The following is a 24,686-nucleotide window of genomic DNA, read 5'->3' on the forward strand; positions in this document are numbered from 1 at the left end:
GGGTAGGCGAGCGAAGCGAGCAGGGGGCGGAGCCCCCTTGTATAATTTAATATGTGGATTTCTTCATGCTTTCCATATGGTTCATTACTCATCTGTTGTGTTTATGTTATTTGTTTTTACTTTTTCTATAGCACTTTTTTTTTTTCCATATGAAGCAAATTCTTTAGTGCAGTGGCTCTCAACCTTTAGTATGTACAGTACGTAAGGAGTTGCATGGTGGAAACACAGAGAAAGGCTGGGTAAAGAAAAAGGGAGATTGAGAGTAAAAGAACTCCACTGCACAAAAGAGCGAGTGAAAAAGTGTTGCAGTCACAGTTACATCTCAAGAAGTACAAAAAAGATTTAATTATTAATAGTTTTGTCCACTTATATAATTGATTCAGAAATTAAAAAAAATATATCAAAATGTTCTTGTTTTGAGAGCACAATAATGTGACTAATCAGCTGTCAGTTGTAGTTGTTTTTGACCATGATTTATCACCTTTTAATACAAAACCATACATAGCCTTGATAAATAAACAGACGCTTTGCATTCATCCTCTGCTTATAATGAACATGGCACATGTGCATCCAACCACCCATTCATTTTATAACCAACTTATCCAGTTCTGCATTGCTTGAAGCAGGTGCCTATTCTGTCTCCCTTTGAAATCAAACTAATGTTCATTACTGCAACATGTAAAATGGGGCAAACGTGGTGACAGAACAAATGACGCATATCTGGATTGAATGGGAGCGAACAGGGCACACCCTCCAGTTATGAGTAATTATTGCTATCTACTCCAGTGGCAATTTCTGGATTAGTTAGTACACAGGCATAAGTAATAGAATTGTTGGTAATTTTATGTGAGACTGCTTGAAAACAACAAAACAAAGGCAGATTTACAGGAATAATAATCTTAAATTGACAAATTCGATTTAATAGCAATACCTTTTATTTATAAATATACTCTTAAAGTTACTACAAATGTAAAAAAAGGAGAGAAAGGTTGGGAGAACTAAAGCATCAGGAGTTTGTGACATTTGTAATTTGAGTTAATTTGACTTAAATATTACTCTTCTGTCACTGCTATTATCCAGCTAATGTCTCCTCCATACACTGATGCAGCCTCATACTAGGATAAGTCACAAATCTGGCAAGGTGGTTTTCTGAAAAAGCATATTTGAAAAGTGCGGTGTTATAAAAGCACATTTGAAGAGTTTGTGCAAATAAAAAATATCCTGAATTATACAGTATAAGTATTCATGAATTGGCATGACAATGATGTTATGAGATGACATTGTTTTTAACTATTGGTTTTAAGCAGTATTAATTTTTCAATTACTAGACAGAAACAGTAAATGAATACATTTTAGTACATTCACAGGGTAGATAAATTGGTTAGAGCTTGATGATCATATCATTGTTTATAAACCCCTCACTGACATTCCCCAAATCCAATAAAACAGCGCATTTGTTGTTACCCTGGAGTGAAATTCTCCATCTCTGACACAAATGATATTCAAGTTTTAAGCTGTATATTTTTTGTCAATTAAAAGTATGGAAATTTTAGGCTTTCTAGTTATTGCTTATTAAACCACACTATTATTCATACATTAAAAAAAATAAAAACATTAGGAGTACATAAGAAAAATTAAAATAGGCACACTTTCAAATCTGATTCATCAACACTATGTTAAACACCTTCCCATGATATCTGGGGGGAGAGGGTCGCAGATAAAGAAAGTACTTTGTATAATATTTAATATAAATGTACTCTCCTAATACAACAATAGGCAGCTAAAGTGACTTGCTCTGGGCTACTCAATATGTTAGCCAAATGGGGAACTTAGACCTGAGAGACTGCAGTATTTTAAAAGTTTTGCTGCCCTCGAGAAATTAAGAGTGTCAGCCAGAGAAATTGTATATATAGCACTTTATGCCAACTTATACTGCTAATGAAGGTGTTTTTGGGACAGCTATTTTAAAATAATTGTATTTTTATCATGGCAGTGCATTCATGTATTTATTTGTTTTTGTCATTTAGAAACTATGGGGCAGCCAAAGTCTTTAGAGTATCAGCACTTTCCAGTCCATCGTTTCCTGGAAGAGGGCGAATCCTACCTGACACTGGCCGTGGAGATCGCCTTGATAGGGCTGGGTCAACAGCGGATCATGCCAGATGGGTTATATGCCCAGGAGAAGGTGTGTCGTAATGAAGAACAGCTCATCAGCAAATTGCAGGAAATTGACCTGGATGACACACTAGTTAAAATATTCCGGAAACAAGCAGTCTTCCTTTTAGAAGGTAAATTACCAAATTGTTCTACACTTGCCTTTGTTGTTTAGCTACTAGGAAAGTGTGGTTGGGAATGGGTACAGAAAAACATGATGCTAGAATCTGGCAGAGTTTTAACCTTGGGTATTGAGTGGTGTTGCTAAATTTGACAGTCTGGCATTCTGCAGGGCTTGCTGGCTGGCGTCTGCAAACATGAAGCTATGCCTTTCTTAGATTTCTTTGCCAAAATCTGTCATCCCCAGCTTGAAAGGACCACACACTTGGGGTCAAGGAATAATCAGGTTCCCATGCTTATTCAATGCAGAATCTCCCTTGAGCAAAGACTGACAGCAATGTGGAATTCTGTGGTGGCTTTCTGATGTGGTCGTCAGACATGGCACATTCAATCCAAAATATAATTATAGGGAAGGATGCGCATATGGTTCTGAGTATTTCAGTTTATTTAACAAGAAAGTGTCAAAAATCATTCCACTCGTCTTCAAATCAAACTGTGGTTTATCTGGTCTCAAAATAAAGTTCTCTACTGAGACCAGTGTTTTAAGAGCATTAGGATTTGAGTGAGTGCCTGGGTAATCCTCAGTGTTTGGGGCCAACCTGGCATTTATTACAAAGCGACCAAAAACACACACACACGCACACATATACATTTACCATGTACTCGTAAAATGACTTTAAATTTGGATATCTGTATAAATGTGCAATATGGCTCAGGCCACAGAAAGCTCTGTTCAACTCGTTTTTCAATGAGGTCTTAATAATGGGATGACTTGAGCTCCTTTGCTAACTCATGCTTAGTGCTTTTTTGCAGTGTCTTAGGTAGTGGCCCACATAGATAGTTATCATCAGATTGTTAGAAGATAAACACCGTGAATAAAAAAAATGCTTGAAAATTACCCAGTCACCGAGTGCATGCTGCACTTCTAAGGTGGAAAAATTGCTTCCTGAAAATTACTTTACAATGACTTTGATTTATATCCAGTAGTTGAATTAGTGGGTGAAACTTTGAAAAAAAAATCTGCTTTGATTAGCTTATCTTTTTTTGCATATACACAGTTCACACTATTCTGTAACTCTTCCTTTCTCTTCCCATTGGTGTCACTGTGCTACTTAACAATTCTAGTGAATCCAGTGAAACTATATTCCACATAGTGCCTTTTACTCTTAATGCCCTTTACAAAGCAGTTCGGATGACACTGCAAGATGAAGATTCAAGAAAAAAAAATGTTGCCCAAAGCAAAAAAAAGAACAAACTAGTACGAGACAGATATACTTCAGAGCATACAGAGGTTGGGGTGGTTAATTCTTCTAACTTCTCACAGTCCCAAAGTTTTAAAACACTAAAAATGATCTTTCTGCTTAAGCACACCTGCAGTTCTGAAATGTCAGTCATTGTGTGATCATTAGGAACTTTCTGTCGGAGGCTTCTTTTTTTTAATGGATTGCTTTCTAAAATAATTATCCATTCACTGAGTTGTTTGTCACTTTGCAATTACCTTTTGGTTGTATGGTTCAATTGACACCTTTCATGTCTATGTGGAGCTTGCTTGCTGTTCCTAATTCCTCTAGCCCTGCTCTATTGCAAGTGTCCCAATTTCTGGGTAGTTTTTCTCTTGTTGCTCCAGTTTTTAACCAAATCCCAATGAGTCTGGTAATGGGTAAATTTAAACTCACTGGTGTATGTACAGTACAGTATGTTTGTACCTTTAAAGACAGGCATGTGTCCCATCTAGACACACAAAATCTGGTCATCACAAACCACTGTTAGAAACATTACTTATGGGGCTTTTCCCAGTAGTATTAGAATACTACAGTGTACTAAATTGTACTGTTTACTACGCTTATAGTAAAGTTTCCTGATGTTAATTGCTATTTGGTTGTTTTTGTATGTCTTTTTCTTTGAACCTAGGTGGTCCATACAGTGGTCTTGGGGAGCTCATTTACAGAGAGAGCGTTCCAATGCACACCTTTGCCAAGTATCTTTTCACCTCTCTCCTACCTCATGATGCTGAACTGGCATACAAAATTGCACTGAGAGCAATGCGGTAAGTATTTGTACTGTACATCCAAAATAGGAAGACAAAATGGTCCGAATATGGTTGCACATGCTTAGTTGGTTTGACTAAAAGTTGCACGTTTTCATCATTTAAGGCACAGCAAACCCAGTAGGGACTGGTGCGTGAGGTATTTACATTTTAAAAGGATTTTTTTTTTTTTTTTTAATTCGGCCTATCAAAGCAGGCACTTTTAATTTTGTAAAGGGGAATACTTTTCATCTGAAATCCTTATTCAAGGGAACTATTTGGGGGCAGTTTTTAATCACAAAGCTGCCTCTGCTGAAACCTTGCTAAATAATTCATTGGCTTTGAAAATGAGATTTTAGAAAATGTGTGAATAATGAATATGCCGCTTTGGATTTAATTCAGAGCCTCCAGAACTGCCACAGATTTGAACAGATATGTCTTTTTTCTGCTCTAAAACTCATTATTAAGCAAGTACAGGAACTAGCAACATGTAAAAATATACAACCTGCATTATGTATTTTGTTCCTTTGTTCAGGTATTCTTATATAGATGTGTCTGTGTGTGTCATGTTTGTTAGTATTTGAGCACTTCTTTCTGTTAACACAAAATATGTACTTTATAAACTGTAAATCTATTTAGTAATTTACGAGAGGAAACATAACTGCACCATAATTTTTTTTAGCATAAATACGAAAGTAAGCGTAAAACTGCTTACTGATTTATCGCAGTTGGACCTTATCGCAACTAAAATGCTTAGATTTGGGGTGGAAAGTGTTGGAAGGGACATAATATAATGCTGCAGGACATTCCATAGATAAGGGTGTACAGACAGTATATCCTAGCTGTAAATTTAGCCAATAATAATTATATTTTGTAGTTATATGATAAGTTAAACTAAATTAAATATGTGTAACTCAATTGTCTATGTGTTTTTTCTTGTTTTCATATTTGAAATTGATGGCAATAATATTCATACGGTATATAAATAGTAGTTTTTTTTTATGGCTCACTGGAAAATACCCATTCATGGATTATTTTGTTCACCTGCTTTGACCACTATGCAGATGCATGGAAACACGGTCAATCCAGACAGCAATTGAAACAGTTGGATTGGGCACAATTTTATCACAGAACACACTCATGAAAGAACCCACATTCACTCATACTGTGTAATGCTAGTTTAGAGGTACTGTTGTGGAGAAATCATATCAGCTTTAGTATATGTGAAGAAATTCTCACAAACACTGGGATAATGTATAAATTTCATATAGACAGTGGTGGGGCTTAGAATTAAATCCACATCTTTAGAACTGAGAGGATACACTGCTAAACGCTGTTCCACAGCAACACTTCTTAGAATATACGTGGCCTGTAATTTAATATGGAGAATTTAATTTTATATAATAGAAAAGTGAATTATATAGGAAATTGCAGCACAAATGATGGTATGTTTTGACCTCACCAGCTTTGCTTCCTGTGTTTCATCCAGTAAGGTGCCCAGAATTCTGGGATGCTGTGATCTGTCCACTGATCAGCAATGTGTTACAGTCCCCGTACTACTCTACAATCCTCTGATAGAATACAAATGCTTCATGAGCAATCCATTGTAGTATGTTACACCACATAGCTGGCATGTTAACAAACTTTTATTCAACTGGAGGAGTCCTAATCACAGTGTGAAAAGGATGTCCTATTTTACGTAAAAAAAAAATCAAATATCCCTTATGAGAAACTATCCAAGTCTCCTTCAGATTTTGACAGACATGAATTAAAGTTGTCCATCCTTAATTAATCATTGTTCGCTTTCACTGACTTTTGTAATTAATCCACACCTTTGAGTGTTCTCCTCAAATAGACTTTTCTGATTTTTCTTTTTTTATATGATATAGTATTGTATGCCACAGTGACGTGTAATTTGGTCACTGCAGTGCTGTCATCTTTTTTTCTAGTTACATATAAACTGCTTACAGATGCCAATTACTTGCTTGTCACCTTAAATTTAACATGGTCAGGCCTCCTATTATGGTCATAACTAGGGAAGATATAGGAAACAAATTTGGATTAATTAGTTTTTTGTGTTTAATATTTTAGCTTATATGCATCTGCTAAATGGATATAAAAAGACCAGTGGTTTTCTGTTTCCAAGATGTGTTTTAGTGGGCCAACAGAATATCCATATTACTAAACGAGAATGGTAAACCGGATATGGACGCAGGGACCTGCCCGTGGACGCAAAAGACATAGTGCGCAGGCGCCACACAAAGCCCCCCCTCCAACGAGAATGGTAAACCGGATATGCCCATCCTCCCTGTGTGGATAGCGCTTTGAGTACTAAGAAAAGCGCTATATAAATGTAGTGAATTATTATTATTATAGCACACAATAAAAAAGGGGTCAGACGCAGGCGCCACACAAAGCCCATAGCACACAAAAAAGAGGAATCACACCCACGCCCCAGAGTGAAACGGGACAGACTATGGAGTCCAGAAAGGGTCACAAATCAATTGCAATACGGAAAGCGCCAGACAGTACGCAAACACACTACACATGCATGATCCACGCACCTCTAAAAACCCGCAAGCAAAAACACGATATACTACAGAAACCACAGAAATACGGACTCCACAACATATTTGAATCACATTACAGTGATACAATATTTACAGTGCAACCACACAAGACACAGGCACAATACCTGATGGGCAATAAGAATAAACGAACACTCCGTATTAAAGGTTCGTCATCCTCACACGTGAAGACTATATGGCTATATTATGTCCAAAGAATATTGATGTGGATCACATAATTAACCAAGTCATTGCATTACTACCTGACAAAAAAAGTACTGACAAAATTGATTCTGCAGACGACATTGAACATCTTAATTTCCCTTTACAATATCTGAACACTATTAACCCAGCCGGATTGCCACAACACAATCTTAACCTTAAAATCGGAACAATTGTCATGCTATTAAAAAACGTTAATACTAAACAGTGTTTATGCAACGGTACACGTTTAGTCATCAACACCATGTCAAACAATGTTATTGAAGCAAAAATACTTACAGGATCACATACTGACAATACTGTTTTAATTCCTAGAATTCACCTTACAAGTTCTGCCCTTGAATTGCCATTTACACTTGGGTGACGCCAATTTCACAGTAAACCTGCATTTGCCATGACAATCAACAAATCCCAAGCACAGACCATGGACAAAGTTGGTATACAGTGATCCCTCGCTATATCGCGCTTCGCCTTTCGCGGCTTCACTCTATCGCGGATTTTATATGTAAGCATATTTAAATATATATCGCAGATTTTTTGCTGGTTCGCGGATTTCTGAGGACAATGGGTCTTTTAATTTCTGGTACATGCTTCCTCAGTTGGTTTGCCCAGTTGATTTCATACAAGGGACGCTATTGGCAGATGGCTGAGAAGCTACCCAACTTACTTTTCTCTTTCTCTCTCTTGCGCTTTCTCTGATCCTGATGTAGGGGGTGTGAGCAGGGGGGCTGTTCGCACACCTAGACGATACGGACGCTCGTCTAAAAATGCTGAAAGATTATCTTCACGTTGCTACCTTCTGTGTGCAGCTTTTAAGTATGCTGCACGGTGCTTCGCATACTTAAAAGCTCGAAGGGCACGTATTGATTTTTGCATGTTTGTTTTTCTCTGTCTCTCTCTATCTCTCTCTCTCTCTCCCTGCTCCTGACGGAGGGGGTGTGAGCTGCCGCCTTCAACAGCTTTGTGCCGCGGTGCTTCGCATACTTAAAAGCCAAACAGCGCTACTGATTTGTTTGCATTCTCTGTCTTTATGACAGTCTCTGCTCCTGACGCACACTCCTTTGAAGAGGAAGATATGTTTGCATTCTTTTAATTGTGAGACAGAACTGTCATCTCTGTCTTGTCATGGAGCACAGTTTAAACTTTTGAAAAAAGACAAATGTTTGTTTGCAGTGTTTGAATAAAGTTCCTGTCTCTCTACAACCTCCTGTGTTTCTGCGCAAATCTGTGACCCAAGCATGACAATATAAAAATAACCATATAAACATATGGTTTCTACTTCGCAGATTTTCTTATTTCGCGGGTGGCTCTGGAACGCAACCCCCGCGATGGAGGAGGGATTACTGTATACCTCTCTGAGCACGTATTTGGACATGGACAACTTTATGTAGCCTTCTCATGAGTTCGGCGTTCATCTGACATTAAACTTAAAGTTATAAATACTCCAATACCAAGAAAAAATCATTCAAGGACAACAAACCATCTTTACTACAAATATTGTATATAAAGAGATATTCCAATAAATCTTTGTGATTTGCCATACAATGCGTTCTTTACTTCCTATCCACCGTCTGAAACTGCGGAGGCAGAACAGGCACGGGTTCAAACCGAACCAGCTCAACTGACGGATATATGTCTACATCGCGCGTCTCAAACCGCAGAAGCAGGGCAAGCACGGGTTCAAAACAACGCAAGCTCCTACAACGCGCGTCTGAAACTACGGCTGACCAGCGGGCACGGGTTCAAAACACCGGGGGTAGGCGAGCGAAGCGAGCAGGGGGCGGAGTCCCCTTGTATGAGGCTGTCAAACAGTAGTACTTTACACTTCTAAAAGCTCTTCTTAACCTGCATTGTGTTGGTGTCACAAAAGAAATGATTTTTGTAGAGTTTTTCCTTTCCCCGATATTGCTTATTTCTTTAAAAAAATGTTTTTTTAAGTCATTTAATTTTAAATACAAAAATCAAAAATTGGCAGCATGTATTTTACAGGGTTGTCGAAAGTATCAAAATATCCATAGGTATTGACTGAAACATTTTAAAACGTTTCAATGCTCATTTTTCATAGTAATAATTGTACTGTACAGCCTACGTTATGAATGAACTTCTGGTTTTCTTTGGTTTTTGATAATTGAGCCTTGTAGGATACCAATATGCATGGCTAGAGTTGCAGACCCATTTCTTATAGCATATTATTTTTAAATTACAGGAACATTTAAATTAATATAAGCCTGTTAGCTGCTGCATTTGAAGCAGGGATAATAATGTTTGTTGGTTTTCTACAGGTTAAAATTTTTTTGTTTTGTTTGCATTAAGATAGGGTACTGCAGTTCTTTTTGCCTGCAGTCCAGTTTTATTCTGCACTGTTCATCCAGGTGCAATACTCTTTAGCACCAGGGCTCAATTGCCCCTTCAATTTTTAAACTTTTACCATGAAATGTGCTGTTACTTTTTTATTTCTTGTGATTTTAAAATTGTATTTCATTACATTTACTATATAACTATGTGGTGCTATTGCTGTATGCGCTCATAAACTCGGTGTATTACAGTAGAAACTGAATTGTGGGATGGTGACTAAAGTGAAAGTTGACTGGATTTGCTTGGCTGTGATGGCTGCCTCATGAATGAGGTCTGCATGAATGCAGCAGCGTGTTGCATTTTTCTTTGAGCTATGTCACGAAAAGTGCTGCTCAGCCCAGCAGTGATTTTAATTTGATGACCGCCCAGTTTCATTATACTGTTGGAGAAACCAGCTCAAAATTAAAATCTGTATACGATCATGACTGTGGGTAGATAGGAAATGTAGATTTTGGGATCGGCTGTAATGCATATAAAGTTAACACCAAGGCTATTGACCACTATTGTAATTAGTTATTCCAGTGCTTTAAAAAGTACAATTTCTATTTGTTTTCACCAAAGTAAAGATTTTAATGCATACAGAATTACAATTTATTTAAATACATTTTTTATTGAGTTACATTATATACTGTTTTGGGTATTAAAAATATTTTTCTTAGTATCACATTGAATTTTGAAATTTTAGTATCCTGACCATCCTAGTGGTTTCATTTGAAATGCATTGCCTTTCTAATAACTGTGTTAACCCTGTTTTCAGTATACAATCTGTGGATACTGTCTGCTTACTTAATGCTCAATTTTGTAACAAAAGTTTTTACAGCAATGGTATGTAAGCTGTCTGTGCAGTCAAGCTATTTTGTTTTGCAATACCTTTTACTTTCATGCATGAAAGGTATTGACAACTCTCATCTTTTGTTTTTGTAACTTAAAGAATATATGTGTGTATACAGTATATCTATAGCTGTATGTATGTGTGTATAAATTGTATATAAATAAATAGAATTCCTACTGCTGAAATTGTGTGACCCCTAGGCCATATAAGCAGAATGCTATGGTGTGGTGATAAATTTATCTCTCTGCAGTACTTAACCAATTTCAGTTCAATACTGAGTAGAGCTACCTGCTAGCTGTTGTTTACTGCTGCATTTATTCTTTTCATTGCCTGATCGTCTAGCGAAATACTTTCAGCTTACTATTTCGGCCTCACATCACTCCCAGCATTAAATCATTTGCTGATACTGTTATTCTCCAATAGCAAATTTGTACTCCAAAAATACAGGTTACAGAAAATAAGCTGCCATATCTTGTATTGAATCTATTTTTTAGGCATATTAGAGTTCTTTCCTGTTACTCAGTCATATTTACAAATCAAACTCCTGTCAAAGTAAATCAATAATATTCTGCATAAATAGTCTGTATAAATGATGTAAGGAATGAAGTAAACTAATATATTCGTTTACACCATTGCAGTAAATACTGGTGTTCTGTCAAATCATTCACGGCATACAACACAGAAAAGGTATTTCTTGCTTGGCTAAGTTCATTGCTTTGTGGTCCATGTAATTTCTAAACCTTTTTAGGTTTAGAGAGACTAAAAATGCACTCTGCTTTCTATACAAGTTTTTAAAAGGGACAATCAACTTACTGTACTGATATCACAACAGTTTAACAAAAATTAGTTTGCAAGCTGTATTAATGAGAAGTTTTCATAGTTAATATGATTTAGGAAATAGATTACCAAGGAAGTTGTAGTCCATCCATCCATCTATCCATTTCTGCTTATCCATTTTAGGGTGGCAGGTGCCTGTTATGGTAACATTGACTGTTCTGTGTTAACCATCCTAAACAGGATGCTAGTCCTTTGCAGGGTTCACTTAAACAATCACATGCTCTCCCTCATGCAGATCCAATTTAGGGCCACATCCCTACTTCTTAGGAATACATAATACACAAATCAGTGCAGAATATGCAAACTGCACAAAGGCAGTACTTGTGTTGAGATTCAGTCAGAGGCATGAAACTGTGAGGCAGTACACGTGTGTAATTTCTGCTATACTTTCACAACACTTGTAACTGGAGAAACATCAAGTATTGATCACTATTGTTCAATATTTCTTGCTTCTAATGTTCAGGGTACCTGTCAAGTTTTAATAATAGTTTCTGCTTCCAACATAATCCTTTGTAGAGGCACAGCCCTTGCTGTATCACTTTCTAACTGTGAAAACCAGGTCAGTGCAATAGTACCAATGCTGCGCAGTAGCAAGGTAACACTCTTCAGTTGACTTTTTTATTTATTTATACATTTTCCTGAGACACAGCAGGGAAGTCTCTTGTGGCAAATGTCAGCAAAGGCTAGAAGTGGAAGACATTCACATGGCAGCTTTGCTTTAGAAAGCATTAATAATTTGTGTGCGTCCTTTTGACATTAGTAGATGAGGCCTCTTGGTCGTGGTTGTGGATACACATTTGTCATGTTAAAAGTATGCATATATCAAAAGGCTGTCAGGATTAAAAAGGATGTGTCATGGTATGGTCATAGCCTAAAAGACCTGTTGTTTAGAATATGGAAAATATCGAAAGTTATGTTAGATGTACATTTTTTCCCTGTTATCAATTTACAGTTGCATACCCAATATTGCAGTTTAAATTTAAACCATCAGTGTGAAGTAAAACTGCCAAAATTTGTTTCTGCACTTGCTTCTAGCAATTTGAAGTAGTACACTACATTTTAGGCACTTACTGGAAGATATCATGCAGACACTTTTAAAATATTTTAATAAGAATGCACCCTTAGGTACAGCACAGTTATTAAGATTGTTTTACACTTTTGCATCATTTAAATCAAACCGCATTTTATTTTCTGTAGAGTCCTAGTATCAATGTCCTTCCAAAATATCACTTGGTTTTAGCCTTTATATGCCCACTGTAACATTGTACATGTTGCATAAATGCATTCCTGTTTTGAACCAATTTTGTCAAGATTCATCATTACAAAAAAAAAAAACCTTTTACCTTTGCCATACACATTGCTTTGATTACTAAGCTAAATGTCAAAGAAAGCCAGATCCAGTAAAGCACCGATAGGCACTGAAAAATGCTTGTTTAACCAATGTTTCAAACCTTTCTTGATTCTTATGTTAATTCCAGATCACTGACCAGCACGCAACATCTTTGAAATACGTTTGTATACCGTAATATAAGACTTATCAGAATGATGTTTCCTAGGTGAAAGAATAGTTTGTGACAAAATAGTACTCTTGAAATTGTCTGTGCTCTTTACAGTCTGTGCACTTTCATATTTATTTATGCTATGCCATTCTGCACACAAAAGATTTCATTTTTTTGCACTATGTATTTCCAGTCCATTTTATGATGATAAACTTACTAAATTTAGCATTAAAACAAACAGCAAAAAAATGTAAGTTATAAAAACGTCAAAAACCAAGTTATACCACTTACCTACAATTTAATCCATAGGTTGAGGTGATAATTATTTCATCCACTTTATATTTTAGGTAACTAGGGACTTGATAGTAATAAGGAAACACTCATGCATCCTTTTTCTGACTTGTTTATCCAGTTAAGGGTCACAGATGGCTAAAGCCTATTTCAGCAGCACTGGCACAAGGCCAGAAATAATCCTGGTCAGGTTGCTGTAGTCCATTTCAGGGTAAAAACTCTCATCCAATCACAAACACTTACACCTTTGGGATATCAGAAGAAAGCAAAGTACCTTATGAATAACCCACAAAAACATGGAGAGAACTTGCAGACTCCAAACAGGCAATTTTTAGGCTTGGGATATGAACTGATGACTATGGGGCAGCAGTGTTGAGCACTGTGCAAACACACTGCCCAAACTGTGGTACATTCATCCAATTAATTTATATTGCTTAATACAAAAAATGCTAGTTGTATACCACACTGCAATTATTCCAAAAAGCATTTCAGAAAAATCTGCATACTGGGTTTATAACACTGGAAGATGGTGAAGGGATTATCATTTTTAATTGAATATGAATCTGACTGTATGTAAATGTTTAGTATTACTGAAAAATAAAATTACCATTAAAATTCATATTTAATGTACTATTTACTGGTATTAAAAAATGCATGCATTCTCTACCTCACTTAATCAATTTCATGTTTGGAGGTGGCTAGAACTAGAACATCCTATATAATTATATAAAAGTATTAAGTAACAGAAAAGGAAGCTAAGCCAATACGTCTTTATATGCCTCAAGACCAGAAAGTGGGAGTATGGTTTACTAGTTTAATATTGAGCCCGTAGTGCTTGTCCCATCCTCCTGGTCAACTTTCCCTTTTCTTATTGTCTGTCTAGCTAAAGTTTGTAGCTTTCTAATTGAGAAAAGGCAAGTATATAAAATTAGGTAATCTACATAGACAAATTCAGCATCCTTTGACCTACAATATATATGGTTTAGTCATATTTTATGTAACACTTGCCTGTCTAAAATAAGTACCAGGAAAATAACATAAAATGTCATTTTGCTCACAAGATGTTAGCTCCTACAGATTGTAAAATAATTTCAATTTAAATATTTAAACAAAACAAATTCGATAAACAAAGGCATACATAGTACATTTCATGGTGAATTACATGTTCTTTCTTTTATTTTTCATTTAAAATACAAATAAGAAAACTTGTCTTATTTAAAATAATGTTGCATTACATTTCATAGTGCATGTACTAATAAAATATACAATTTATTGGAATAAAAATGAAGTACATCACAAACTTTAGCATCATTACACAGATTCTTATAAAATAATGGTGTAATTTACTTATTATTATTAGATTGTATTATATTATAATTTCATTTGTTTTCATTCATCTGTCATTTTGTAGCCTCAATTGTATGGTTACTAAAAGTACAAAAAAATATCACCTCTTGCTTGTAGCCATACTCCCTGAATACATCTGGTCTCAGCAGCTAAGCAGGGTCGCACTCGTTTACAACTGGGATGGGAGACGCCACCAAGAATAAAGAATGCTGTAAACTTTTTTTTTGGTAGCAGGAAAACTGGTGTGAAAGAAATTGAAAAGTAAAATTGGATGAGAAATAAATAATAGAAATATAGAAAAAGACAAATAAAACAAAGTTTTTATATTCATTAAGATCTCTTCAGTTATAAAGAAAGAAGTTAAATATAAAAAAATGTGAAATATAGATTTGTCTTTGGTTGGTTGGTTGGTTGGTTGGGAGCATACACTGATATAGAGCATGGCAATTAAAACAATTAAAAAAATGGAATTTAGGGTATAAACGCAAAGCTGCCCCCACTTTATTAAAGTTAACTTAAACATTTTTCAGGAGGCTTTAAGGACTTAGTGCTTCTGTGGGATATCATTATCTTTAGTTCAAGGTTCTAAAATACTGTAGTGTTATAATTCATTATAAGACAGTTTCTCCATACAATTCCTATTTCCAAATTTCAGCAATAATGTCAACTTAGTTATGTGTGCACTTGAAACATTTGCCCAAAAGAAAGCCTTCACCTGCTCATTATAGCCCACCCAGTCTCTTGCAAGCAGACACTTGTTTGAGCAAAATTACTCCTTGCAATTTATGCTGCATTATAAAATGTGTCTGTCATCTATTATATAATGCAAGACTCTAGATTATTACTTTGAGTGCTAAAGACAATTTAAGCTATCTGTTGTTCTTCTAGGTATTAATGAGTACTGTGTGATATGTATAGTTTTTAGAAAACAGAATCCTTAAAAGGCCAAATTATTTGCCTAGGGTGAAATTCTGTTTCAGGATCTGCAGGAAAAGTCTATCTTCTTCATTGGTACCAGTCATTCATTTCTTTGTGAATGGCCCAGTCAAGCCCTGTCATGCTATTAAATACAGTTGTACTAAAGGGCTTGTAACAAAATAGGATTAAATGTGGTCTTCTCTTATCCATGCCCAATTTGAATTGTTTCTCTGAAAGGTATGCAGTATATGATCTTTACCATGTTTATGCCTTTAAATGCCAATTTTAGATTAAGTATTTCTTTTACTTTAGACTCTTTCAGTGAACAAGTCTGCTTTGCTGCCACTTAAACCACGATATGCTGTGAAATCCCAAAACTCTGAACTAAAAAACTGGGTTAGGAGAATCACTGAGGAGTCTTTCTACATCAAGCAGTGCAGACTTGTTGCCCAGAAGCTGAACTCTGAAGTCGCTATATGAGTTCAGATCCTGCATCTTGCATATACTTATCAATCACTGTAATGACAAATAAGTGTGGTTTGCTGAAAATACAGTACAGTGATCCCTCGCTATATCGCGCTTCGCCTTTCGCCGCTTCACTCCATCGCGGATTTTATATGTAAGCATATTTAAATATATATCGCGGATTTTTTGCTGGTTCGCGGATTTCTGCGGACAATGGGTCTTTTAATTTCTGGTACAGGCTTCCTCAGTTGGTTTGCCCAGTTGATTTCATACAAGGGACGCTATTGGCAGATGGCTGAGAAGCTACCCAACTTACTTTTCTCTGTCTCTCTTGCGCTGACTTTCTCTGATCCTGACGTAGGGGGATTGAGCAGGGGGGCTGTTTGCACATCTAGACGATACGGACGCTCGTCTAAAAATGCTGAAAGATTATCTTCACGTTGCTATCTTTTGTGCAGCTGCTTCTTGAAACGACATGCTGCACGGTGCTTCAAATACTTAAAAGCTCGAAGGGCATGTATTGATTTTTGACTGAAAAACAAACTCTGTCTCTCTCTATCTCTCTCTCTCTCCCTGCTCCTGACGGAGGGGGTGTGAGTTGCCGCCTTCAACAGCTTTGTACCGCGGTGCTTCGCATACTTAAAAGCCAAACAGCCCTATTGATTTGTTTGCTAGAGATTGTTTTCTCTATCTATGTGACATTCTGTGCTCTCTGACACGCACTCCTTTGAAGAGGAAGATATGTTTGCATTCTTTTAATTGTGAGATGGAACTGTCATCTCTGTCTTGTCATGGAGCACAGTTTAAACTTTTGAAAAAGAGACAAATGTTTGTTTGCAGTGTTTGAATAACGTTCCTGTCTCTCTACAACCTCCTGTGTTTCTGCGCAAATCTGTGACCCAAGCATGACAATATAAAAATAACCATATAAACATATGGTTTCTACTTCGCGGATTTTCTTATTTCGCGGGTGGCTCTGGAACGCAACCCCCGCGATGGAGGAGGGATTACTGTATACACACACACACACACTCAATTTTCTGAGTTTGACTGGACTCCTATTTTATTGAATTTGTCTGTTAGTTTTTGATTTAAGAGACTGGTAATTTTACCAGTTGCTTTGCATTTTTAGACAGAAGTTAATTACTTTCAAACCTCTTTCTCAATTCTGGCCTAGACTGACTGCACAAAATGATATTGTTGCTGTTACGTTTTTTCAGGAAAATATACTGTTTACCCCTGGTTGCACACCATATTGTATTTCACTGTTGATTTATTCATTACCAAGTAATTATCTCATTCATTGCAGGATTTTATTTGAAGAGCATATTAACAATGGGTGGTAAGCAGTTTTACACACTGCAAGGACTGTTCTGTTCCAATGACAAAGCAAATTGGTTTATACAAAATTCATACCAGAACCAAGTTGATGTTCAAAGCACTCAGTGAAGCTGCTGCATCTTAAACCACAGTGACATTCCAGACTTAGACCAGAGACAATGCTGAATATGATTACTAATTTGACATCTTTCCATTTAACATGCAACATTGCTTAAAAATAGATCAATATAATCTCTATAACTGTGTTGTCAGGGCAGTGTAAGTGTAACACTGCTAGTCCTAAAATGCATGTTCAAAGCAGAAATGGAATGTCTAATACTTGGCACATCTGCCAGGAATTTTCCCACACATATTTTGGAGAATATAAGTTTTGGATTTTAACTAAAGCATACTTTCATGAGCCAAAGTGGGCTTTGGTAAGGCAGGCTTCATGCAAAAAAAGAGAGTATATTTGTGTTTTTTGGCTAAAATCTTATTGTTTTTGTTTCACCCCGAAATGTTATTGGTTAGCTGAAAAAGTCTGCTTATTTTACCTTTTTGACAAAGAAAGGATTTTGACAGGTTGGAGGAGAAAGTGTAGAGAAAGGAAAAAAACACCCAAAATCCTCTGTGCTCAATCAGTTCAAATATATGCTTAAATAGCACATTTGACTTTAAACTAGACTTACTGTCACATTATACTGTAATAAAATCGGTACCTACAATCCTGCTAGCAATTTTCTAGCATCATTCTATACAAGTACTATGCCAGTATGACCTATAATGCTTATAAAAGAAAAAGAGAGCAACTTTAAAAGGCAGGTACAGCAACCCATCCAATTCAGGCAGATGGCACATGTCCCAGATCTCAATGGTATAAATTCTGCTCTCTAAGCTAACATTTTAGGTAGATGACGGGCTTAATTATCTGGTTATTCTCAAGTTGAGGGAAAAGCTGAATGTCTGCAAAGTATCTTTCTAAAGGCATGTTGCACTTTTTATTTTCAAGAGATAATTTACAAAGTTTGATTTACTGTAAGAGGCTTTTATACAATGTTTCACATTGCTATGACTCTTTTTGCACAAGAGTGGCATTTTTCAAAAAAAAAAAAGTTTTATGTATATGACAGAAATGTTATGAGTTGCTTTTGTATATTTTTCCATTCTATATTTGGCTTTTGTAGTGGAAAGAATCAATGTGTCATTAGGACATATACTGGGTGCTAAGGCTTTAAATTTTGAAAGAACTAGAGTGAGATTTCTAGATTTTTCTAATCTAGAAACATACCAATATGGTTTGTGTATGTTTGTAAAATCGAGAGTCATCATGTCAGAACTTTTTCACTTTTCAACAGTATTTATATGAATTACAAATACAGAATTTTTTTAAAAATAACTGAAACTCTTTTAAATGTCTTGATCGAATGAGTATGCATATGTTTTAATGTAGGTGCAACTTTGTTCATGTCATATTCCCAATCATGTGCATAACATGTACACCTGACATCACCTGAAGTGATTTGGAATAATTCTAAATAAAGACTTTTCCTTAGGATTTTTCCCTTGTGTTTTGTAAACTGCATAAGGCAGAGATAACCACAGTCATAAGCTATGAAAAGATCTATGGAATGTTGTTGGAAGGTAACAATCTGTAGAATGATATGAAATAATTCTTAATGTATTCTATATATCTGGCAGTACTGAAGAGATAACTGTTAAGTGAGCACTGTTGCTCAGAAATGATCAGCATTTACCTGCTGTCATCAATGATGGTAGCAGCATCAGCTATGAGGCCCCTTCACTTAAGTGGGAACCAGAGTGCTGGTCAGGATATAGGAGTGAATGACTAGCTTCAAATGTTAAAATTTTCTGGTGCAAAGCCTTTTGCCTTCTCTCTGTTAGGATTTGCTAAAAGAGGAATGTGCGTAGGAAATCATTTTACAATTTGAGCAAGCTGGAAATTGTAAAATCCAGGTGTTCCAAATTAATTGGGACCTATCCAAACAGACTTATTGGCATAATCAAACCAACAGGTACATCTAAAAAGTATTAGTTAAAGGATGCGCACAAGTATACAAACATTTTTTTCCAAAAATATACATATTTGTTTTATTTGCTTTGTAATGGTGGACAGATGTCTGATATAGTGGCTGAAATAAAGACGAATTGTATCAGCTAAAGCTGAAACTTCAATATGGATGTGTGAAATATGACATTCACTACATGTATAAGCACTCACATAAGCCTGTCCCCACCTAATGGCTTCCTTTATTAATTATTATCATCATAATAATGCTACAGAATTATTGGTTTCACATAATAAAGCAGAAAAAATAATAAATATTTTTATAGCAAAGAAATTGCAGTATAATTATTAAAAGTAAATGCAAGTGTTGGATTAAACCCTTATTTCAAAATGGATAACTTCAACTGACTGATCTTTATATGACCCCTTCCCCCCACCACACATGCAGTCACTCATACCCTTCGAAATAATGGACTGATTATATCACTTTTTTGGATCTGTATACAGCTGTCCTCCAAATTATGAACAATAGCTTTGCAAATTTTCATGTATGAAGAAAGTTGTTTAATACCTTTGTTCATCTTCCAAACCATAATGAAGCTGACAACCAAATCTGCAACAATTTTCAAATGAGTACAACTAGTGCTAACACCTGATCATGTTCAGTCATTTCAAGAACAGCTCACTGCAGCTTGCAACATGTAAAACGAGTTGGAATGGGCCGAGGTGTTCTTGAATTGCAATCACATTTTAAGTTAGGGACGGGAATTTTGCAGTGCAATTAGAATTCAGTTCATCAGGTTTCAGTTTGATTAAAAATTGATTCCTAATTAAATATATTCATTTCATTATAATCTTTACATACATCAATTCAACAATCAGATACTTGCATTCACATCACCTGCACACACAGGAGAGAATGATAAAGTCTCTGTTTTTGGGTTCATTTAAAAAACAAACAAACAAAAAAAATACTACTCTTCCATCTCTTCAGATACGCTAGCTGTTTCATTTATTTGAGAGAGCTGGCACAAAGACTGTTTCACTCACAAACACCTCATCACTAGTTTAAAGTGATAGGTATGCAGAGGAGAGGTGAGACATCAGCTGATAGTTGCTGATAATGGATGCTGCTTTTGTTAAGGATGCGGGTATTTAAAGAGGAACACAAATGGGGTGTCCTTGTAATATTTCCATTTTGATTTTGGGCAAATGTTTCATATTCTCAGCTTCCTTATAGAATTCCTGCAAGTAATATAGTGTTATTAAGAAAACAGAAAGCAGAGATCACAAAGTTAAAAAAAAAATGATCTTTGGAATTTCTGAAGCAATTTTAAATCATAAATGACAAGACTCAAGTTTCTTACGGGAATCACTTTTTTCCCCCTACTCACAACTGATGCTGGATTGAGAGACTTCCATTGCTGTAGCCTCCAATGCAGGTCAGCCCTGTTCAGCAGGCTACTATGAGGTGTACCCATGCAATTACATACTATAGCTCACTCAATTTGTCACATGTGCTGATCATTCCTTTGAATGTGAAACGTGAAGCGATAATGTGAAAATAAACAGCCTTATTAAATAATTATCTGTTAAGGGAAGATGTCTTATTTGTTTGTTTTGGTTTACTAATGTTAATATTAAACTGTCAATTTTCATGTTTTTGGTGTTTTTTTTAAACATAAGTATTTTTGAAGAGAGACCGCTTGAAGATGGGTTCCATTAAATTAATGAGAATTACTGTAGGTATTTGCTTTTTACATCCATCCACCCATGCTATACAAATTCACCTTACAAAGGGGTTTTCAGGAATTAGTTATCTTCATAAAGCGCCAGAAAGCCTGTATTGTAAAATTGTGGCAATAAATGTTATCAAGTAAAGGAACAGCAAGTAGAAGCAAATCCTTTACTGTCCGTCCATGAATACATGGATAAAACTGTGAATTAGTTTCATGTATGTTATGGACAGTGAGGTGTATTCATTGACATCAGTTAAATATCCCAACTAAATAAGCATTTTTTGCACAGTAATAAACCATGTCAAATTAAAGGGTGAGCATGAAGCATGGGGATGACTTTAATGTGTTAAAGTAGCTTGCTTAGTCATAACATTTCAGACTAAAATGGCATCTGTGGAGTGAACCTGAACAAGTTTTCTGAAGAAGGGGTGGTCCTCTGAAGATACTATGGGCCACAATTAACCTGAATTGGGATAATTCCTGTGATTCTTAAACAACACCTTACATTCCGTACCTCTAGAACCTCAGAGAGAGGTGTAATTTGCATCATCTCAATCTCCCAAATAAACAGTCTACTCATTGTTTATTTAGTAAACCTTACCCAAAGAGATATGCATTCCATCACTACTTTGTATAAAGGGACTGCATAACATTTCTGATTTTTTGGGTTTTCAGGCAATTTCTGCCTACACAGCATGGATATCTGTTCACTAGAGCATAAAATGAGTACCCAAAAACAATGGTAGTTGAGTACATTCAGGCCAGAGAACTATTTGTGCACTTTATATCCTGTGATGAGAAAAACACTGTTTTGAAAGAGGCTGCTGTTGTGGAAAATTTCAACATTATAAAATGGACTTCAGTTTGTTAGACAAAAACCTAGCACATGCTTGTTTGTCAATAATTATTTACCTTATTCTAGTTTGTTTAATTAACAATAAATGCTATGATTTCATAATAGGAAAGCAAAAATATATAATGCAAATTCATTTTCTAGTTCTGTTGTTTTCCTTTATTTAGCAGTAATAAATATGCAATGCCTAATTATTTCTTCCAAAGACAGATTTTTTTGTTACAATGCTGCTTTGAAAGATTGTTAGCACTAATTCTGATGACATGAACGTATTTTATTTTAGTGTTTTTCTTTACCTTGTGTATAATAGGTTACCAGTATTGGAATCTTCAGCTCCTACGGGAGACATGTCCCGGCCTCACCACATTGCATCTGTTGTTCCCAATCGGTACCCCCGTTGGTTCACTCTGAGCCACATTGAGTCACAGCAGTGTGAGCTGGCGTCTACAATGCTAACAGCCGCAAAAGGTAAGAAGGCCACTTCCGTCTGCATTATTTTTGCATTTTTGTATTCCTAGGTAGTTTGAATTTTCAAGTGAAAAAGTTTCTTCGGGATGTCTGTCTTTCACCTGCTTGCATGAGACGTTTCAAGTATTGCTGCAGTGTTTAAAACTGTGCTCCTTCAGGGTAGCCTCTGGCATTCAGTTGCCATAGACATGCCATCAAAATGTACTTCTCACAGGCCAATCTGAAAGATTCCTGCCATCTATGAACCATTCACCTTATTAGAAAATCAACTCTGAAACATTTATTTTACCAACCTCTAAAATTATATAAAACCATAAGTAAAAGTGAATCCTTGTTTTTGAATGTAATATACAAACAAGTATTTATTCATAAAAAACTAATTTAAATTTTGTATGCTTTAAGAATGGCACTTTAATTTGGAAACACATGATATGGAGACTCACAGATTGTAATTTTTTATTTTATGTAGCAGTTCTCATTAGAGATGCCAAAACTGACTATATTTTCCTTAAAATACATCTTCTCAGGATAGGTTGTTTAACATATATTATGTACAACTGTGTAATTTCTAGTGAAGTGCCTGGTGTGTTGATGTAGTACGTTATTTGGTGGAGACTCTTCCAATTTATGATATTCCTCAGTTTTTCTTTCCAAGTTTAATAAGATTTATCAACAAAACTCATGTCTTCCCTATTTGCCTGCTCTCTCCACTGTATGTTGAAAAACATAAAGCCTCATTAAAGTTATTTCAAACTTTCAAAAGAGCTCTTTCAGTCTCCTTAGCACCCAGTTCAGAAAAGGAGACACAAAATCCAAAAAGTATTGAAGTTTAAGTGCCTTTCTTTTCAAAATCAGGAATAGAGTGTCAGTCATTGAAAGTAGATGTGATTACATTCAAAAACAATTAAGAAAAAAAAAAAAAAAAAAAAAAGAATAATGTACCAAAAAGAGCATGTGGTGAACATCATATTTTAGATGTTGAATCTGAACTCTGTTGAGTCTAAACTTTAAAAAAAAAAAAAAAAAACAATACCCCTCACTAGCTGCTTACCCATAAAGGTGCTAAATACAATATTCTTTTTGTGACCACAGGTAAGTGGTACAAGAACCACACTGGAAGGAAAATGTTTTACACCTGGAAACAGTGTGTTGCATTTCACCAGTACATCTATGATCAACTTCACTTTTCCATTGCCCTGTAAAAATATCTGTGGCAGTCCTCCCCCCAATTAATTCCACCTTTTTCGCTCATTTTATTAGATCAGTCCTACACCTTTGCAACTGGTTCAGATTATTTTTATATGTCTTCAGTTATTTTGTTGACTATACAAATTAACTGTAAACATATTATGCCCTGCTCATTTTTGTTATGCTTTCTCTTTAGGTGATGGTCGTAGGCTTGAAACAGTATTGGAATCTATTCAGAAAAATATCCACTCCTCATCACACATCTTCAAACTTGCCCAAGATGCTTTTAAAATAGCAACACTCATGGACAGTTTACCAGATATTACTCTGCTTAAAGTATCTTTGGAACTGGGTCTTCAGGTAAGTTATGCATAAAAACTGAGAGGGTGCTACAGATGCTAGGAGTTTCAGTGATTTAAAGTGAATATTTTTTTACTTAGAAATATTAATTATCTAGAGTTATATGTTGCACTGCAGGGGGTATATTTTCTCTGTAAACAGATTAGTTGGAGCGGAGGTAGGAAGAAAGTAAAATGTTGAATTATCAAAGATGTTTGAATGCTTGATGCTTGAATCATTAACAGCATCAATAGCATATAGAGCAGCAAACCTTTAGCTCTTCCTACTGGGTCTTCTCTGATGCACTATGCAGGCCACATAAATATTTGAACATGTATTTTGAATTATCTGATTAATCAAAAATTCTTCTACAGATTTAGCTTTTTGTAAGAAAAATATATTATTTGGTTATGTGGGTAAGAAGCAGAACTCTTAAAATTATTGCTGTCCCTAAAGGTGCTATTGTTTACGTCAGTGCAGTTAGACCATTTATGTAACTATTGTACAAGAGACTTGCACACTTTAAAAAAAAACACACACTTGTCTCCATGTATCTTACATTGAAACCATGTATTCTGGTGTAAAATAGTTTGTATGCACATATATATGTCCACAAATCTAAAGTCATAGACATTGCAGCACTTGTCTTTTGAATTAAACCTGTTCTCTAATTACTTCAAAATCTATGTTGTATTCAGTTTAAACTATGGAATATTATGAATTTTATTTAAAGTACAGAATATACAGTTATGTGCATAACTAAGTTCTCTTTCAGTTCTGTGTGTTTGTACAATTAGCAATTATCTAGTCCTAACCAAGTCCAAAATATACTGTAGTTAAATCCAACCACAAATGCCAATCATCACTTAACAGATTTTACTTTTGTTATTACGTATTTATTCAACCAAAAATAAATTGATGCAGATAACTACATGTGAAAAAGAAAGTATACTTTAGTGTGGTAAAAAAAAACAAAAAACTTAAGCTTGGGAGAAGGTTCACTTTTCTAAAGGACCAAAACATTGCTAGAGTGTCTCAGAAGTAAAAAGGTGGACCATTCATTGGTATCTGAATTAAAGTTCTGACTTGAACCCAATCAAATATGTTTGCAAATGGCAGT

At 35.6% G+C, this 24,686-nt stretch overlaps 1 protein-coding gene across 1 annotated transcript in view; it reads left to right on the forward strand.

The window, feature by feature from the left end:
* zswim6 (zinc finger, SWIM-type containing 6) overlaps positions 1–24,686 on the forward strand; it is a 228,064-nt gene that overhangs the window by 194,735 nt on the left and 8,643 nt on the right. The window contains exons 9-12 of the mRNA XM_028805456.2: positions 2,028–2,288; positions 4,186–4,321; positions 21,882–22,039; positions 23,424–23,587. Of these exons, the coding sequence (XP_028661289.2) occupies positions 2,028–2,288; positions 4,186–4,321; positions 21,882–22,039; positions 23,424–23,587 (719 nt within the window). The remainder of the gene's footprint in view (positions 1–2,027; positions 2,289–4,185; positions 4,322–21,881; positions 22,040–23,423; positions 23,588–24,686) is intronic.

Source organism: Erpetoichthys calabaricus, chromosome 7, assembly GCF_900747795.2.
Source record: "Erpetoichthys calabaricus chromosome 7, fErpCal1.3, whole genome shotgun sequence".
Taxonomy (NCBI): Eukaryota; Metazoa; Chordata; class Cladistia; order Polypteriformes; family Polypteridae; genus Erpetoichthys; species Erpetoichthys calabaricus.